General features: G+C 35.0%; 1 protein-coding gene across 1 annotated transcript in view; it reads left to right on the forward strand.

The window, feature by feature from the left end:
* Positions 1–1,626: 1,626 nt before the first annotated feature.
* LOC120632887 (lachesin-like) overlaps positions 1,627–19,718 on the forward strand; it is an 82,684-nt gene continuing 64,592 nt past the window's right edge. The window contains exons 1-2 of the mRNA XM_039902926.1: positions 1,627–1,662; positions 3,024–3,188. Coding sequence (XP_039758860.1) covers positions 3,083–3,188 — 106 coding nt within the window. The 5' untranslated portion in view covers positions 1,627–1,662; positions 3,024–3,082. The remainder of the gene's footprint in view (positions 1,663–3,023; positions 3,189–19,718) is intronic.

Genomic DNA, 19,718 nt, shown 5'->3' on the forward strand with positions numbered 1-19,718 from the left:
TACTAGGTACTTCACTTCAAAGAGAAACACAATCACTTAAGGCCGGGTGGTCCTTTTAAAGTAAAATATCCTTTATTCAAGCTTTTTTTCACATAAGTAGCGTCATTGATGTAATAAAATCCTTCCTTAAATGTCATAAACCATTCCATGACGTCTTTGAGGGGAAAGAAGAAATGTTTTTACAGCTTCAACGGGCCCTTTAGAAATGTTATACGGTGGCCTTTTTATCCTTCGAGTTTAGACATCAGCGGCGAGTTGAGAATGAATCTTTATGTGTTTATTTACGTTGCCAGTTGAAAGATGAAACAATGTTTGTGTCAGTTTTTATATTTAAAAGAAACATTCAGGGCAAATTTTTCTATTAATCAATTAAAATTAACTAACCAATAACATTAATGTTATGATAATTTCCTTAACAAATACTGTTAAAAAATGTTAATTAAATTCCACACTTAAAAGTTAGTTGGCGGTTGAAATATATTTGTTTCTCGATTATTTACTATTATTGCCAACTTTATATTAGTTCTTTCAACCGTCAAGTGTACAGGAACAGCTACGTTTTCCAATCCGTCTTTTAATCTAGTTCACCTACCTTTTAATTCGAAAATTGATATATCAATGTTCTAGGGAGATCTTTACCTCTCTTTTTCTTTCGCGTGTTGGAAATGCTTAGTGGTTACCTTCGTCCTTTTGGGCAGAGCAGACCTACCTAGTGCTACTACCTAGTCCTAGAGTCCTACATAACTCTTATACCCGAACTAAAAACCACCTCAGCATGTCTGTCCCTCTAGTTGGCCGTACTAGATTATATTTCACGGACGAGGGACCTATACCCCAACACAACAAACCAATAATATATTATCGCTCCTTCCGCCGCGATGGGAGATGAGGCACCGATAAATCTCCACTTAATATATACTATTTTTTTTTTGCTATAAAAGACTAGCGCTTGACCACAATCTCACCTGATCGAAAGTGTAGATGTGGCCTAAGATGGGACGCGCTTGCCTAGACGATGCCTATTCACTCTTGCTTTAAAGATACCCAGGTTGTACGAATTAGGAAACACAGAACTCGGAAGGGTGTTCCAAACCCCAGCCATGCGTATAAGAAAAGAAGATGCGAATCGCTTCGTGCGAGTTTTGGGATATTAACAACATAGGTGAAAAACCGCCCGGTGCCTTGCAGTGCGATGGTAACATGGTGAGGAGGGGATGAGATCGAATAGATCCTGAGCACACTCTCCAAAGTTTATCCTGTAAAACACCGAAAGACTTACCTTACGGCGATAATCAAGAATTTGGAGGCCAAAAGTGGTTAATACTCACCTATAAGTCTCCAGGCTCGGCGACCCACAGCATCCAAAGCAGCCAACTGGTACTTAGCGGTACCATCATAAAGTGACTGCAGTACTCCATGCACGACCGAACTTGCGCCTGATTTAGAGTAATCATAATAACACCTATGCATTATTCAAAGAAATGCTTGATGGGTTAAGCTTATTTATTTTGGATTGAACGTCAATCAAATCTTTGAAATTGGAATTTTGCTTATGTCAACTCCTACAAACTTAATTACCTAAAAAATTCCTAAAGCTATTTATAACAAAGTCATTAATTGTTACAGGTACTTTTGGTGACTCGGGACTCCGTCGTCACAGATGTAATTAGAACGATAAAACCGCTCATCTCTACACAATTTCTTTTACAGACTCGTTTTATTTCAGTATTCAATGTTCTGAGCTCATTATAGAGACATTTTCTTGTTCAAAGTTCATTATTATAAGAAGAAAAATCACATTATTATGAAACGTTTGAAATATCGAGTCACATTTTAGAATTGGTAATTCAACTTGTTTTTAACGAGGAAATTTGTCGCCCACATGACCTGTTTAGAAACTATAAACTAGTTATTTGTAACAGTTAACTTGCCTCGAGCGTGCATAATGCGTGATTGTTTTTAGTATATCAATAAAAACAGATCCGGAATACACAACAAAGTTTTATATAACCAAGTGCATAGTTTGGCATAAAATAGATGGTGTTTTTAATACAAAACATAATAATTTTTTTACTAGAGCTCCAACATTTTAGGCTCCACATTTTTATTATAGAACGATAATGTGAATTGAGTTGGCGTAATCATAACCAATTATTGTTATTGTCCTCCTATTTCATAAAGATAAGGTCATTAACCCTCGGCAGTAGTAGTATACTAATGGTACAGTAAGGCTAGCATTTGCGCGTGTAAGTCTGTAACATACATCTGAGGACAACCATAGCCAAACGATAATACTGAGATATAACACGCTGTTGATGGAGTGTCCTCATTTTGACATATTTTCTGATGAATGGGCTAATTAAATAAGTCAGATCCTACATTTTTGTGACAATTAGATAATATATATTACGTAATTTTTTAGTTCCACCAATTATCTAGTTCATCCAATTCATTTAATGTATAGTGTTGTAATTCATTAATTAGTCGATTAATAAGTCAAGTATTACAATTTTTTTTTTATTTTATATTTATTTAAAATAAAAAAAATGATTTAATTAGTAAGCTCGGTCCGTTCTAGATAGATAAACATAAATGCAAAAATTAAATAACGAATATATTTGCTATCGCTAACGAATATATTGGTTAAACTAAATAATTGTTGAAAAGTTAAAATAATATTTTAGTAGAAGCTCGTTTATTACGAGAAAAACTTGCCTGTCAAATCGTCGCTTTGCTAATAACAGATACCACGCAAGTCATATTAGCATAGTTTTTAGGAGATACAGTAGCTCTCGAGATTATTGTATCATTTTATTCAAAAATCACATAATAAACCTACGTTTAATGGGTTTCATAAAGGGATCCTTTTCAATATTGATTTTTGTATTACGTAGTAAGAGTTTTTTTTGTGTATAACTAAAACGCTGTTAATTTCACTTGCGCTGTATTGTTGTTTAAGCGAAGATATATTTTATCCAGCTAAGTAGGTAATGACTATAAATACATATCTCTGTCAATAATAGGGACTTTCTAATGTTGCTGTCAAAAGTGGATGGCGTAATAGCCAAGAGATTGCGTAGAGATGAGTGGGGTCCGTAAAGTGGAACTCTGCAACTGCAAGATGCTTCTGACGGTCTACTGCGCGCTACTTCTATGGAGGATAGACGGCGTTGTTGAAAGCACTAAAGGTAATTAATTATAGCTTAGGAATAAAACTGCCTTAGCAATTAAATATTTATTTATTATTTAGAAGATTCAATCCACAACATTTGTTAAATTGAAAGGAAAAGATTTCAAATTATGAATTTTGACAAATTTTGTTGGTTGGGTCTTCTTAACATAACTAAGTCCAACTTTATGTGCATATAGGGATTTATTGGAGCTAAGCTTTTTAAGATAATGCATAATGGAACCCTAACTTACAAAAACTGAAACGAGCGAAGAGAAGAGGCAGAGGAACTTGGATAAGCAGCCAGAATGGGGCACAGCTTGTTGCCATGATAACATAGCTCAGCCGAAATTTTGCTTGTACATGGTGCATATAGATTCTCGCAATCCTTTTTTTTATGGTATTACGCATCACCTACTTTACCACACTTTTGATGAAGCAAAATCAAGTATTACATCATCATAATCATCACCTAAAATTGGTATCCCAAATTAGATTTACCTTACGCTTTTACAACAAAATTGGACAATTTCGCCATTATGCTCCAGTATAAGCCGTATTTTCGGAGGCTTAGCTGTAACAGGATATTAGTATTGCATCGGACGAGACAGCTCGACTTAAACCATAGCGTCCGGCTAAAATCTAAATGCATTGCAGTATTTTCACATTAATGTATTTTGAGATCCAATCCATGCATATAACTCCGCTTCTCTTTTATTTCTTGTTTTCTCTCTTTTAATTAACATTTAAAAACTTAAGAAGTCATAATGAAATAAAAGCATGACATTGTATTTATTAGAGTATTGTTCGCGTGTCTATATAAATGCAAACGATGCAGCGTGAAATAAAGACATACTCGTAAAAACAAATTTCGTCTTGCATTTGTCATCAAAGGCCTACAACAGTCCACAGCACAGACTATAAACCTTACATGAGGTTGTTTATAAATACTTTATTGCACATAAACATCAAAATATTCATAAAATAAAGAATAAACAAAAGAACAAGAATTGTAGGCATGCAAAGGCGGCCTTATTGCTGCAAGCAATCTCATACAGGCAACCTCTGGCAGAAGGAAAAGCTGCAAGAGCGGGATAGTGCAATTACATATACATATATATTCGAAAATAAATAGACATACATAAACATAAATATAAAATATACAAATAAATAAATATATATATAGTTGTTAGTAGTATCACAGAACGTGACTCTGGCCCTCCGTTACATTCCCTTAGTCACCTCATACGACTCTTTTGGAGCGAGCAAGGGCAAGGTAGAAGGCACTAGAGCGCGCGGTAGGTCACCCATTCGATGGACCGATCAAATCAAATCAGTGGGAGGTCCCTTGCATGAGTTTACCAGACTATCTGCAAATAGAGAGAAGTGGTGAATGTCGTGAGGCAAGTAACAACTGCCACAAACAATATCCCACCGCGAAGAACACGACCACTCTGGCGAGAGTGTTACGACATAGAAGAACGGAGAGCGCAGGTGTGGTGACAACTGTATTCTGATCTGCCGTCACTTTAATGCAACTTGCATTTATAATATTAGTTTTTTTTTTTCGTACGAATTGTATTATTTAAAGAATGCCAAATTCTATCAATATCCACTTGTATAAGTATCTAATATTGGAGAGAAAGAAACAAATGGTAATCCTTCAAATACATAGAAACCTGTGTGAAAAAACCTGTCCATAATGAATTTCTTTGATAGGAAACCTTTGCTATTAGAATTAAAATCAGTCACGTCATCCTACAAAGCAGTTTCCCGGGAAGCGAAATTGAAATGCAAGCTTATTGTGTCAGGATTTACCTGTAATGTGATATTAGCATTGCACGAGACAGAGACATATACGCGAGAGCTAAGCCACCATGAGCTTTCGTCCAGCATACACAAGACATCTGTATAATAGTTTATCCAATGAAGATTATGTCTGTGTTGTATATTGTATCGCACGACGCATATAAGCAACGTGCATATGTAGTACAAATGCATATAATATATATTACTTAGATATAACTCGCTGGACGCAAGCGGCCCAAAACCGTGGAATTTGTAACTCCCTACGAAAGACCTATATCCAGCAGTGGACGTCTATCGGTTGATTTGATGATTATGATGAAGCAAAATAAGCGTAATTAATATTATATTTCCTACATATACATCAAGTAAAAATCATGTACCACAAACATAATGATGATACAGAAACTCGTCAAAGTAGGACGCAAGTTTAATAATTTTCAAATATCCCGGACCTATATAAATATATACTATATATCAAAACGCTCAAAATTAACCATATAAAGTATAAATTCTTTAATCTCAATACGATAAGTTAGGTAACATTTAAAAAAGTGTTTTGAAACTTATATTTTTAATAGATCTGACTAAAACTTCTAAAAACTTATACACACAACTTATACCGATTGGGGTTTATTATAACTGGCATACTACTTAACAGGATAGCCTACTACCATCGTAGACTGCATTATTACTTTGCATCATCCTGCATCATTACCATCAGGTGAGATTGCAATCAAGGGCTATCTTGCAGTGGAATAATAAAAAATAATAAAAAACACAAACAGATTTTACAGTTTTATATTAACAGTATTTATTTTTTGAAGGAGATTACCGAAAAACTCATGCCATGCTCGGCACACTTAATAGAGTCAGTTGACTCTTTTTTTGCCACTATTGTTTTTTCTTCATTGCCACACATTGAGCAAACGAATAAGCCCTTTCATGTTTCATCTTTGCGGGACGGTATACTCATAATGATGAGTATTATTTATCTTGTATGTTGAGTATTATTTATCTATTTCTTTGTTTTATTTTCCTGTTTCTTTATTACTGAACATCGTGACCATTTTTTTCCTCATACATAGGTGCCTCTGTCTAGGAGTGACGAAGAGGTTATGTTGAACTTTTTGAACAACTAAACCCCCAACCGTTTATTAACTTTTTGACTGATTGTTGGGTCACGGAAGCGTTTTTTTCATATAATTAGACGCAGATATTACAGTCTATGTTATGTTAGTCTATGTTAGTTAGTTGTCTATGTTATGATACTCTTAATTAATAAAACGGATAGCACTTGACTTTAAATCTTGTCACTAGAAATAGTTAGGATATTGCTAATTAGGCTGGAATACAATCTCATCAAGAAAAAAATATTTCATCACTGTCCTCAATCTATTAGTATTTCACTTCTGTGCCCATCTCAGTTTCCCAGTCCCATCTTAATGTTTACAATTAATTTAATATTATGGCATATACCCTTTGAAACCTACATAATATATCTTCTTTCAAGGTTATCTTATAGCAACTATATCTTTAGTATTAAAAAAAAACAATGAGAGTAACTTTATCGCATAATGTAAAACAACAGCTATAAAACCTGTCGCCTAGTGGTTACAAATCAGAACTGTGACATGAGCGTAAAACATTCATGTAGTAGGAGCCCGCTGAGGTGTCCCCCAGGGAGCAACAAAACGTAACGAACCTCTCCCCCTCCTTTTATGTCGCAAATACATTTTTCTGACGCCGGGAAAGGGCGACTTGTCTCTAGATAGATTATTTACGTTCTCTCGCCGCGAAAAGGTATGCTGATTGCTAGTGGCGACCCCTGTCAAGCGGAAAAATTGCAATTACAATGAAGGAAATATGGGCACTACAATAGGCCATATCTCTTGTCCCGCGAGTAAGGAGATAGAATTTTGTAAATGTCAAAAGTAATGGGGGTGTTTGTTGACGGAGGTTTTCGTTAAGGAAGATTCTTAGAAATTTAAAGACCTTTTTGTTAGTGTGTACAATAACTCAAAACATCTATAACCTTTGTGGGCACAATCAAATGTACGAAGGAAATAATGTTAAGTGCGAATGTTATCGACATCGGCGATTTGGTGATTTTTATAGCAGGACGGACCTTATTTATAAACTAGCCTACATATAGGTAGGTACAGTTTTAAGCATTGATTGACCAATACTTACCTCATGCAATAATATAATTTTACAGACGTTTCAGTTTGGACTTCAAGTCAGTTGCGCTGTTAAGTTAGTGCGGCTGGACGTGCGGTAAATTTTCGGCGATGAAGTTTTAATCACCATTCGAGTTTCAAATTTGTAAGAATTTATATAAGTTTAGACTTGCCTATAGGTAGGTTCGTTTCATTTGAATTGTTAGGCTATTAATTTGGACCTTCTTTATGTCAGCGTTAATAAAAGCGGCATTACATATTGGCTATTAGACTTTTTCACTAGAATTTTACGTGGCGATATTTGAGAGGACAGGGCAGGAACTAATTTAAAGGAAAGGTAACCTTTAATAATAGTAAGAGCATATTATAAATATAGGTTGTCATAGGTGAGATATGCTATAATTCTCTTTAACCATTTATAGTAGGTTAGTCTTAAGTAGGCACGATGACCCATATACCTACTTGCACAAGATGTATTGTTGCGTTCTCATTCAGCAAAGGCATGCTCTCAGAATTAAACCACGTTCAGCAATGCCCTTGGCGTTGCAAACATCCGCAAGCGGAAGTAGAATCATGACACGAGTAAAATGTAGATGGAAATTCTTAGCACTAACTTACGTAACATAGGTTTTCTCTAATATTGTTAGCTGATTTACAAATAAATGGGGGTTTTCATCGTTCCATCGCTTCATTATTAGTTTAAAATGTCAGTTCAATTTACATAATTTAAGGTGCTAAACATAGGTCTTATAATCCTTACTAATAATGTAAATGTGTGTGTGTGTTTGTTTTGTTTGTTTGTTCTTGCTTTGTGTCCTAACTAAGCAACCAATAAACTGGATTTTTGGCATAGAGTTTTCTGAAAAGACCAAGAGTGACATAGGCTACTTATATCCCATAAAAACGGTCCCCGTGGGGTTTGTAAAAACCATAATAAATGCAGATGTAGTTCGCGAGCAACAGCTTGTGTACCATAGATTTTATCTGAACCAAAAAGTTAACAAAATTAAAGCAAGTCCCCAGGTTCACCCAAATTATTCCTTTGAGTATAAACTGACAGTATCTGTTTTAAAATACGAAATTAGTAGATGATTTTAGATAACGTCTGTTGAAAACCGAAATATTTCTCCACAGGTTTTAGAGGCACTTTATTTACGATCTCTGAGACTTATAGGTACGTGAAATCGAAACTCTAATATTTTAAGTACACCACTGCCATAGTTTTTACTGAAAAAATCAGATACAGCCCTAACATCACTTGCAAAATTAAAATCAAGTGACACCTGTCAGTTATTTAATGTATTATAAAGTTACTAATGCGTCTTCAATAGGGTTGTCATATGGAAACACTTAAAATCTTTTAAATTATTTTGTATGGAAAAATAAATATGCTTCTTTTTATTTAATATTTTTACAGGGTTAATCCTTATGAAATATTCTTATGCACTCTACAACAGTATTTCGTAATTCGGTTACACGTTGTGTATCAACCACAATTTAAGTTAATATTTTGGCAAGTCTAAAGTGCTGTAATGTTCTTCTCAATATTCTTACTGAATTACTGAAACGAGAAGCGCCTTGACTATACCTCCTTTAGCTGTTCTTCGGTACGCCCGAATTTGCGCTATTAACATTTATTTGCTCCAGGTCATTAAGATAGTCTACAAAAAGCTGTATGTGATCCGAGTAACTACGTGTTTTCAACTCATTTCGCCCGTATCGGACGAACAGTTCCAATTTAGCTCAGCACACAATAGGGGTTTCGATGTAAGCCATAAAACTTGCTAAATTATTACCCGATCGCAGTTTATATTATCCGAGTTTGGATTAACAATGCGAAACACTGCAAATTTTTAATGGACCTATATAAATACAACATAGAAGCTTAGCGATAGTCCGAAAGCAAGACATTAATTGTTGTGTAATAAGGAAAAAAATGTTTAAGTGATTACCTGCATGACCCAGCGTTACATAGCGTAATGCTCGCTTTATCCTTTTCATCATTTTTAACCCGTTTCAATTAAATATCACTTGTAACGGTGAAGAAATCCACGCATGCATGCCTGAGAGTTCTCCAAAATTTCTCAAAAGCGTTTCGCCAATCCGCACATGAACAGCTTGGCTTAGTTCTTCTCATTCTGAGAAGAGACCCGTGTCCTGTAGGGCTAGCATGCGCACCACGAGATAATTATCTAATACCCGTTACTGGGTAGGCATAACTCTCTAGTGGTGCGCATTTAGTCCTACAAGTCTGATAATAATGAGTATAGAGATTGTCCATCAATCCGCAGTGGGCCAGCGTAGTGGACTACTGTTTGATAAACCCTTCTTATTGTTAAAACGACCTTCATCGTTCGCGTTAATAACGGTTTTTTACAAACTGAAACCTTTCTTTTCCTCCGTCCTTTAAACTAACTCTATGCACAATCAAGTTAATTGGTGTTTCAGTTAGGATTTAAAGAAGGACAAACAATCAAACATGCAAACACAGTTTCAGATTAATAATATTAGTCAAGATAGTAAGGATGCTCAAAAGCAAAATAATATAATTGTGCTTTCGAGTATCAGATTTTCAAACAGTTGTATATCAAAAGACATTAAACTAGCGAAATTATCGCAGTTACAATTTATCTTATTTTATTATACTACTCTGGACTAACAATGCGAAACGCTGCAGATCCTTAATGGACTTATATAATGGATTTGTCGATGGAGCTCACCAAAGTATTCAAAAAGCAATTTAACTTGCAAACTTCGAATTTAATTTTTATACCTCGGAAACTTTGCTGGATTAATGGCAATCATCTTTCTGGATGTCGTATAGAGCGAAAATATTGCTAAAAGATAATCTCAAGATGTTCGAGTATAATAAAGTTTTATTTGGTAGTATCCTAAAGTTATTTTGGTAATTACCAACTGTCTTACAGATATTAGCAGAGTTCCGAGTAGTTCTTCAGCAAAAATTTGTTTTATGACTTTTTATTCAATACCCCATAATGAATCATTAATCCCAACCTGTGTTACCTGTTAAAGTTTATTGATCTCCTAATAATTGTTTTCCATGCAGACGGATTAACAAAAAGTGAGATGGTGATAACAAAAAAAAATACCCTTCTAAGTTTGTTGTGGGCTCTTTTTAGATCGCGTCAATAACGCCAGCCCAGCTTTAGTTTAATTTCAACGAATATTGTTATCACCATGACCTAACATTAATGGTAATATATTATACCTATGTATGAACGCTTCATAAGTGCCTGAACGAAACATTTTTGAATTTGAATTTTAAACTCTGTTTTGCAAGAAAATACAAAAAGTTTGAATATAACGTGTTCTTTAAGTAATAAGAAATACACGAAATGTTCCAATCGCTTGAAACGTCCTCTTCCAGACAACCTTTAGTAAGAGAATAACATTGATAAGGAAAATAGGTGACCAATAAAATAAATGTTATCTGTATGTTATACTTTGCATTTTTTTTTTGAAAGTCACATCTCCCTCAATATGAGTATCAAAGTAAAGGACTAGTAGAATAATGTACAATATATTGAAAGTCTATGAAATATCTATTTTTAATAAGATTTATATATAATCGAGAGGAACGTAAAAGCTTTTAACATTTTGGCATTTACGACCCAGTTCTGATGCTTCTTACACGGAGCCCCGACCAAATTATTATCATAAGAAGAAAAAACTAATCCATTATTTTTAATCAATTTTCAAATAAGACTTTTTAATGACACTTTACTGTAAATGAGTTCCATACGCCGCACTATTTTGGAATGCTAACAAACTTAGCGGTATGGTTACTAGCAGGTTGCTACTAACTTTCCACGGTAAAACGTTCCCCGTAAACCAATTAATATTTCCACAGCAAATAGAAAATCTATTTCGAATATCTTAAACAAATACAAAAAGCCATTAAATCAATCACGTTCCAAACAAATTTGTTATTTTAAATGAATTTTAAATAACAGGTTTGCTTACCTTAGCAAAAAAAGTCAGTCTGTGCGGAAAAGCTTTTCACTAATTCTGAATTTAAATGCATGAGATCGAATAGGTTCACGCAGAGCGAGGATCCACGCTGTTTTCCAAATGCTTATGTATTTAGGAGAAATGGAACTGGTGATCGTACCTCAATACTAACAATACAAAGCAGTACGAAATAAATCTCGTAGAAATACTACATACTGGGGATACTTTAGCGTAGTCCAATACGGAGTTTGTATACGATTGGTTTCAAATTGCTATTCTGAAAGACTTTATCTCTAATGTATGCTGAAATCTGTATACATTCGTTGATTGTGTTCAACGATATATGCATACGATATGCAAAGTTGAGTAAGCAACTTTCTGTCTGTAATTTGAATAACATTTTATGTAATGTCTATTATCTATGTCGTCGACGATCGGTTAGAGTTATAGATATCCCTGTCAGGTTAGTCCGCTACCATCTTAAACTGCATCGTCAATTTCACTAGGTGAGTATTTCTGGTACTGCATCGCTTGTACCTAGTGCGAATGTAACAATACATTATTGCGAATGTAAAAATAAAGTTTTTACTGCACAACTTTACCCACTTTAAACTTTTTTTTTTATTCCACTACGACTAGCCCTTTAGTGCTATCTCAATACGGGTGGCAAGTGATGATGCAGTCTAAAATGGTAGTTTTCTAGCTGGTTAGGAGTATCGGTTTCTACGTGGCATGGTTCTGGAACTCTAAGTAGTTAGTTAGCGTCTTTATCAGTAGGGTGGTAACTAGCCATAATTGAAGCCTCCGACCAGATAAAGATAATAAAACCGAAAACAATAGCATTGCAATGTAATCTGCGAAATACAATGTGTTGATGAAGATTACTTTAGTAGATTGTTTTATTGAAAGAACGAAAGACCACGCGGAGATCAGGCGTAGAACCGACAGCTTAACGTATTCTCTGAGGCACAGGAGTAAATCACCGCCAATTCCCAATCTCCGGGCTAGTACTTAGAATTTCCTGAAAAAATACTACTGAAAAACAAAAAACACTACTGTATCAATATCTGCCATCTTTTTTAAATTCATTGAAGAACTGAAAAGATATAAACAAATGTTAATTCGAATATTTTGTTTTAGTTTTGTATAATCTCCAACTGTGTTATGTCGGAGGCATTCTCATATTTTGGTTGCTGAAATAAAATCTTGGAGTGAGCAGATTCTTCCGAATAAGTTTGTGACCATGTCGCTTTTGCTGTTTGTACGCTTATTAATCACTCAAAATTGCTTCATTAATGTATCTATATTGCGTCCGTGCAAAGCCGGGCCGGAGATTTAAACATACATTTTATAAATCAGGATTTTAAGATATGAGTATACATAAATATTATTATGATACTCAAGCTCGAACTTTTAGCAGTGTGAAAATAGCAGATGTCTAGAGCACTCAGCTAATGGGGTTGCCGATATTCAAAATGGATATGAGCTGTCGCCACCATAAAGTGCTATTGTGGGTTACGCTATAAAGATCTCGTTGTAATTGTTTGTACTTTTTACGTCTCCCATGGACTCTTGTGTTTCCCCTTATAGTAAGGGTCACATTATTATAAGTGTTGTATCAAAGTGTTGTTAACTATTATTGTGTTATCGATTTCGGTAGATTAAGCATCAAAGTTAATAATTTTAGAGAAACTTCAAGGGTAACTTCAACTTTTGTTGAACAATTGAAATTTTAAAATATCAATTATAGAAAAGATTTCATATCATTTATTTATTTGTTTCGAGGTGGTGATAGCTCAGTGGTTAGAGCTTCTAGTAATTTTTCGTGGCTTTTTCAATTCAAGCAATTAAAATACCACTTGCTTTAACGACGAAGGAAATCGTGAATTCAATATAATATTCTCAAAGCGGTGTGTAGTCTACCAATCCGCACTTGGTCTGCAAGGTGGACTACGGCTTATAGCCTTTAAAAAAAATATATAAGAGAAACAATATTATAAGTACATGAAATCTTAAAAATAATATCTACTTTAGTACATAAATATAAAAAGAAAAATACGTAGACGTATACGTCGCTATACGTCGGTTAAGGTTCGTTTCATTTTTTTTTTACTAGGTAATCCACAAAGTATTGCCTAAGTTAGTCTTTTCACTTTTAGAATAAAGTGTTGCAAAGCTTCAAAATACCAAGTTGGACTATCCGTGTATCATTAAAGTTTACCAAGTGTCCGTCCGTTCATCACTCCAACCCATTCGCATATAAAATTCTCGACGTTACAAAATAAATATTGTGTCGGCTAGTGTTATACCAATATTGTAACGGTCCAGCGAACTAACGATGGCTATATTTTATTGTTAAATATTGCCCTGCATTTTACCGATATCTCACACCGACGTCCATCACTAGTGCAGTGCATGTATGCGCATGTCATTCTATCATCACCTACTATTGTGTTGGTAAATCGCATTGTTGTTCAGAGAGGCGATATCATTTTTTCCTGAACCCCTATGCGTTTACCCTTAGGGATTAAGTTGGCAGCAAGGAAATTGCTTTTTAAGAGGCTCACCCTTGCTTCGGTCCCTAAATTATAAATGACTATCCGTTTCCCCCGACGCTGCTCGGGTACGATTTCGTTATTTTTCTCAGATTTATTCCTTTTCCAACTTCTCCCTCGTACGCCCCTATTTCCAACGTCGTGCTAGAGTATCGGTCGAAAAAATCCGTAAATTACAGGAACTCGTAACGAAAATAACTTGGGGAAGAGAAATAAAAAACATCAAATACTTCCTTTCATGCCTTGGCAATAAAGAATTGGACTTTGCTATTGATGTATGTTTAATAAATACGCTTCTGATTAATTGATTTATATCGATTTGCCATTAATCATGGCGCTCGCTGGAGGAATGGGAAAAATACTTATTACAAGTCGTCTTATTACAGATGGCTCGCTACATTCTGAAGATTTATTTGCCGAGATGTCTGATTCTCAAAATGTTGAGATAAAAGATTTTATTTGGCAGACCAAGAAGGTTGTTATTTATTGCTAACTCTTGTTTACAGGATACTTTTAATGGCTAGGTAGACAAATGAGCTTTATTGTACACTTGTTATATGGTTTAGTTTTGGTCATTAACTCCCTACGCAAAAACGTCTAGGTGTTATAAGTTAGACGTGTCTATGTGTGTTTGAGTGTTTGGGTGTTTGAGTGTTTGTGTGGTAAGTGTGTGTGCGTGTCTGTGGCAATGTAGCTCCCGAACGGTTGAACCGTTTTGTTTATGTTTTTTTTTTGTTTGAAAGCCAAATTTATCAGAACTGTTCTTAGGCTATGTTTGATGAAAATTGGTCAAAGATGGCTGCCACCAAAAAATTTAAAAGTTATTAAGGCTACTAAAAATTTAAAAAAAAAGGGGAACTGACAGAGCAGCTACAAAGCATTTTAAGCAGCGTTTCAGTCTCCAACGTTCTGTATAATCGAATCTGGTTTTACACACATATAGGCTATGTCTTTTATGTAGAAACTATCAATTGAAGTAGAAACTATCAAACATAGATACAGAGTGATAAATCACCTCGTCTCCGTTTGTATCGACGCTACTATCGGGGGCATTGGTGCGTGGCAATTGTCTGTCCCCTGCCAGACTGCAATCTGGATTGACAGGACACTTTGACTACGTCATTAAACTGGTCATCCTAGGAGACTGCTATTGTTTGGATTCTGAGCTATTATAATTTAAGCTATAACAATGAACGTGTAACTAGCTTATGTTTCTGGTTTAGGGCGACGTTGAGACTAATGGGATCGTTGATCGATTCAGTTTTAGAGTGGATGTAAAAACATAAAACCGTCTAGCTAATATTCACTTCACAAAAAAACAAGGGAGCATTTTAATCTACATACGGCGCTAGCTATCGCGAAAAGTGCTTGTACTATTATAGTTCCATAAAAGTTCAAACAGCAGCATATGAACGTGTGTTCTCGAAATGAAAGCTCACCTTATATTGTTTGCTCTTGGTTATGAAAAAATTCGGGTTTTCTGGAAATCCTACTTTTAAATTTTTTCTATTGCACTACAAGTAAGCCTCTGACTGCAATCTTACCTGCTGGAACGGACTTTTATGTGAGCTATATTAAATCCTTTATCGGTTTCCAAGAGACATCATATCGGAACACTTAATCGCTAATCGGCTCGACTTTGTCAGTCAAGTGGTAAAACGCCACGGCCGAAACCTCCCACTAGACCAGACTAGAGAAAATTCAGAAATTATTAATTCTCTAACTGCCTCAGTCGGGTATCGAACCCGGAACCTCCCACTTTAAAACACAGCGCTCACCGCTGCGCCAGGGAGTCACAATTATTAACTTAAGAACCTTCATTACCAATTTTTTTTAAAACACGCAAATAAACCAAGAAATTGCGGAGAAAATATACATAACAGCTTCTGTAAGCCGATTGGATATTGAACTATTTAAAAACAAGTTATTACTTTTTTACGGTGCACATTTAACTGCACAAAAATGTTTTTATAATTAGCATTGGAGAGGGATTTGTAACAAATTGTATATCATAAATGAATGGTCGAACGCCCCACGCTAACGATTAAATCTATGTATCAAAATCCGTGCGTGCATTAATTTTGTCAGGTTTGCACAAATTGAAATATTTATGTAAGTAATATTGAGATGATGTTTCACCCCTGTCAGAGGGGACACTGTCAAGGCAATGTAGCTAATATGCGCCTACAATCCCTACTAATATTATAAATGCCCATGTAAGTTTGTTTTTTACGCTTTCACGCAATAACTTCTTAACCGATCCTCATGAAACTTTGTACACATATTCTTGGAAGTGTTAGAAGTAATATAAGATACTTTTTATCCCGACATTAAGCTCGGTTCCTTTGGGAGAGGGAATGAGTGTTTGACGATTTTACACCATAACTCCGACAAATTATAACCGATTTAAATAATTATTTTTGTACTATAGAGGTTATAATATATGTTTAATTTTGCCCAAACTGTGATTATTCTGTGAGATAGAAGACAGAACTCCTGCTGTCCAGCAGCAACCTCTCATTTTCGGCTTAGCGATACTGAATACTTTAAATTTATTGAGATCTACAGCTAATTTTAATGCAACATCAAAAAAAAAACAAACGCAGATGAAGTCGCGGGCAACAGCTAGTTCGTTAATAAATCACCTTGTCTTTGCATGTATTGCTGCTATTATTGGAGGTTTCCTGTGTCCCCGAACCGGGCCAGATGCGGGGGACAAGTTAGGTAATGTCTTGTCCATTGTCGACTTTCAAACTACCTATAATATTCTAACGACTAACCTAAATCTATCATATAGTCAGTGTCGTGCATAGAGGATATGCACAGGGTATGCAGATGATATAAAATGAGTTATATTAATCCAGTACAAGTTATAAAAACTTAAGGGTCGGTTTTTATAACTCTTACAATGCCTAATCCTACCGCCTGATCCTACTGCCTAATACTTAAGTTTTATTTGTATTGAAGATTTTTATCATTTTATGTAATATGCATACCCTGTGCATACCCCCTATGCACGCCATTGCCTATAGTTCATTAAAATCTGGAGAAGAACCTTCCATTTTGTGTCATCTGCCTAATGAGTATTCATCTTACTTTTTTAGATATGCGTTGGCATTCTACTGCATCTATTGCTTTGTATGTAAATCCGTGTATGCATTAATTTTGTAAATTTTTCACAAATAAAATGTGTACTATACAGTGAGATGATAATATCTCACCCCTGTCATAGGGGATACTGTCAAAGCAATTTAGCAAATATGCACCGACAATCCGTTTAAGGTGTAATAAATCACCTTGTCCATGCATGTATCGGCGCTATTATCGGGGGTATTGGTGCGTAGCTATTGTCTGTCCCCACGCCAGGCCAGATGCGCGGGACAATTTGATTATGTCATTACTCTAGCCACCCTAGGGGACAGCTATTGTTAGCAAGTTTGCGCTTTAATGTTTCACGTCATAACAGTATTTCATAATTTATTTTATCTTTATTGCCAACAAATTTTAAGATTGTTATATATGGCAGATTAGCAAGCTTTTGTTATGTAAATATAATTCATACATTCTGTCTTACACAAACCGTGAGCACGCACACATAAACACACATACACACACACCCAAACATGCGAACACGCATACTTGTTTTGTATGTTAAATAGGTTGGAATTTTTATTATCATATACATTTCTGTATAACATGTCTGTCCTTTTGTATATCATTGTATCTCTTATTTTGTTTGTTTAACTACCTTCCTTTTAATGTAATTTGTTAAGTTTATTTTAATTGTAATGGAAAAGCGGAGTCTTCTAACACAGTGGTCGTAATACTCTCTTAAAAGAAGCTTTCAGCGATATATTGATACCACTTTATTTCTTACCGAAATAAACGTTATTTTTAAATTAAATTCTTTTTTATGACACCATAAATCCCACACCCCAATATCTTAACTGATATTTTCCATTGGTGACTGGCATAGTAAATTTTGACTTTAATCAATATATTTCAATTCAATTCTTGTTTATGGCTTTTGTCTATGCCAACTGGGCACACGGTCCTTCGCCAATGTCTTGTAGATGGAGAAAGCACGAAGGAGATTGATTGGTGAAACTAATGAAAAGTTAAATTTTTGATATGTAACAATAAATAAATAGTTGTGATGAGCTTGTTAGTTCTTAACCTAAGACATCACAGACAACACAAATATGAATATGCTTATAACACGGAACTTTATATACATTATACTTTAATTTAATACTTATTATATATTTACATAAAAATCTAAAATAAGGTCTGAAAACAAACATTAATAAACATTTAACATTCAATGGACTTTGGAAGGAGGAACGTCATAAAGAGGATAGGTAAGTTTGGGACATTTAAAAATAATGTGAGATTATTATATTTATTCTTCATTCACCAGAATTAATACGTTTTCAACAGAACAAGATAACTTTGCAAGGATATTTTACATTTTATAATTATGATTATCATCTACAGGTAAAGGATTCCTACCCATAGGGTTTTAGAGCATATACTAACCAAGTAGTTCTAATTTGATAACTAGTTGAATACTGATTGAGATAAAAAAAACCGAGGTAACCATTAAAGAATACTTTATTTTATCGCTAATTAAAAACAGGTACTAAAATATTTAAACCAATGTTTTAATCAGTGTTTTGGAAACATCCAAGCTGCGCGTAGATATCAGAATCTCAAGTGATAAATCAGTATCGGTTATCCGATTGACATGGTATCCTCGGAGATGCGTACCCAAATGCCAAGCATCAGATTAATGAAATAGGAGTCGGAACTAATAACACTTCGGAAACTTCAGGGAATATTTGTATGGGTACAGGCATACCACTCAACTAGCTTCAAACCCGTTATTGATGTCGTTCTTAGTCAGCAATTCGTTCGCTTGAAGTTGCGCAAAACTAAAACATTATATTTATCGACACAAATAGACCAGTTTCAGTCAATATGCTTGTATCAAACGTTGTATGTTTTAAGTTCAACTACTAGTTGTACAATCATTCATTATCATCATTCTCAACCCATTCAGTCCGGTCCACTATGAGGCGCAGGTCAACTCCGAGAATGAGGAAGGTGTAGGCCGTAGTCCACCACTCTAACCAAGTGCGGTTTGGCGGACTTCACACACCTGTAAGAAAGTTATGGAGAACTCTCAGAGTAAGGCACGCAGGTTTCATCTCGATGTTTTCCCACCACCGCGCAAAACTCCGAAAAGTAAGAGGTGCATGCCGGAATCGAACACGCTCCGTCCGCAAGGGAAGCCAATTTACTAATTTAATTAAAAAAGAAGGTTTTATTTAGAATGTTTATATCTGTTGGGAAGCTTTGTAGATACATTAATTTCTCCTTGAGATCGAGACCAACTTGCGAGGCAATTAATGAAACAGAATTAAGAGCATACAGAAACCCTATACACGACTAATATTGAAGCATCAAAAATCACTCCACTTTGGAATAGTTTCTCGAACAAACGGTTAATCACTTCATATCATTTAGCAGTTGACAATAATTATCTTACCTCTAATATTCTAAATTTTCACAATAAAATGGCAAAATGGGAAAAAATAGTGAGCCAGCGACATTCTGCGTTACAGTTTTTGGACACAATAATGGCTTAATAAGGATTCTGTATCTTCTTAATTGTATGGAATGAAAATGAAATTATTGCCATTCATTACGGAAATCCTCGCATCATAGATTAGGGTTGTTTTAAAGATTATTATCACCATGTGATAGCATCCGAGTAACAATTACTCCTAAGGTGCGTAGATATTTCACATCAAAACCCTGTAACTAACAACCAACAGACAAACACACAAACACACACACACACACACATACATACTTTTACATATATAACTCTAGCTGTTGCCTGCGTTTCTTAGTAAGCATTTATAAAAGGTTCTATGTTACAGTCCGTCCTTTCAACTAACTCTTTGCCAAAAGTCAAGTTGATTGGTTGCTTGATGAGGACGTGAAGAAAGGATAAACAAACAATCAAAT

The sequence above is a fragment of the Pararge aegeria genome, chromosome 20 (genome assembly GCF_905163445.1).
Source record: "Pararge aegeria chromosome 20, ilParAegt1.1, whole genome shotgun sequence".
NCBI lineage: Eukaryota > Metazoa > Arthropoda > Insecta > Lepidoptera > Nymphalidae > Pararge > Pararge aegeria.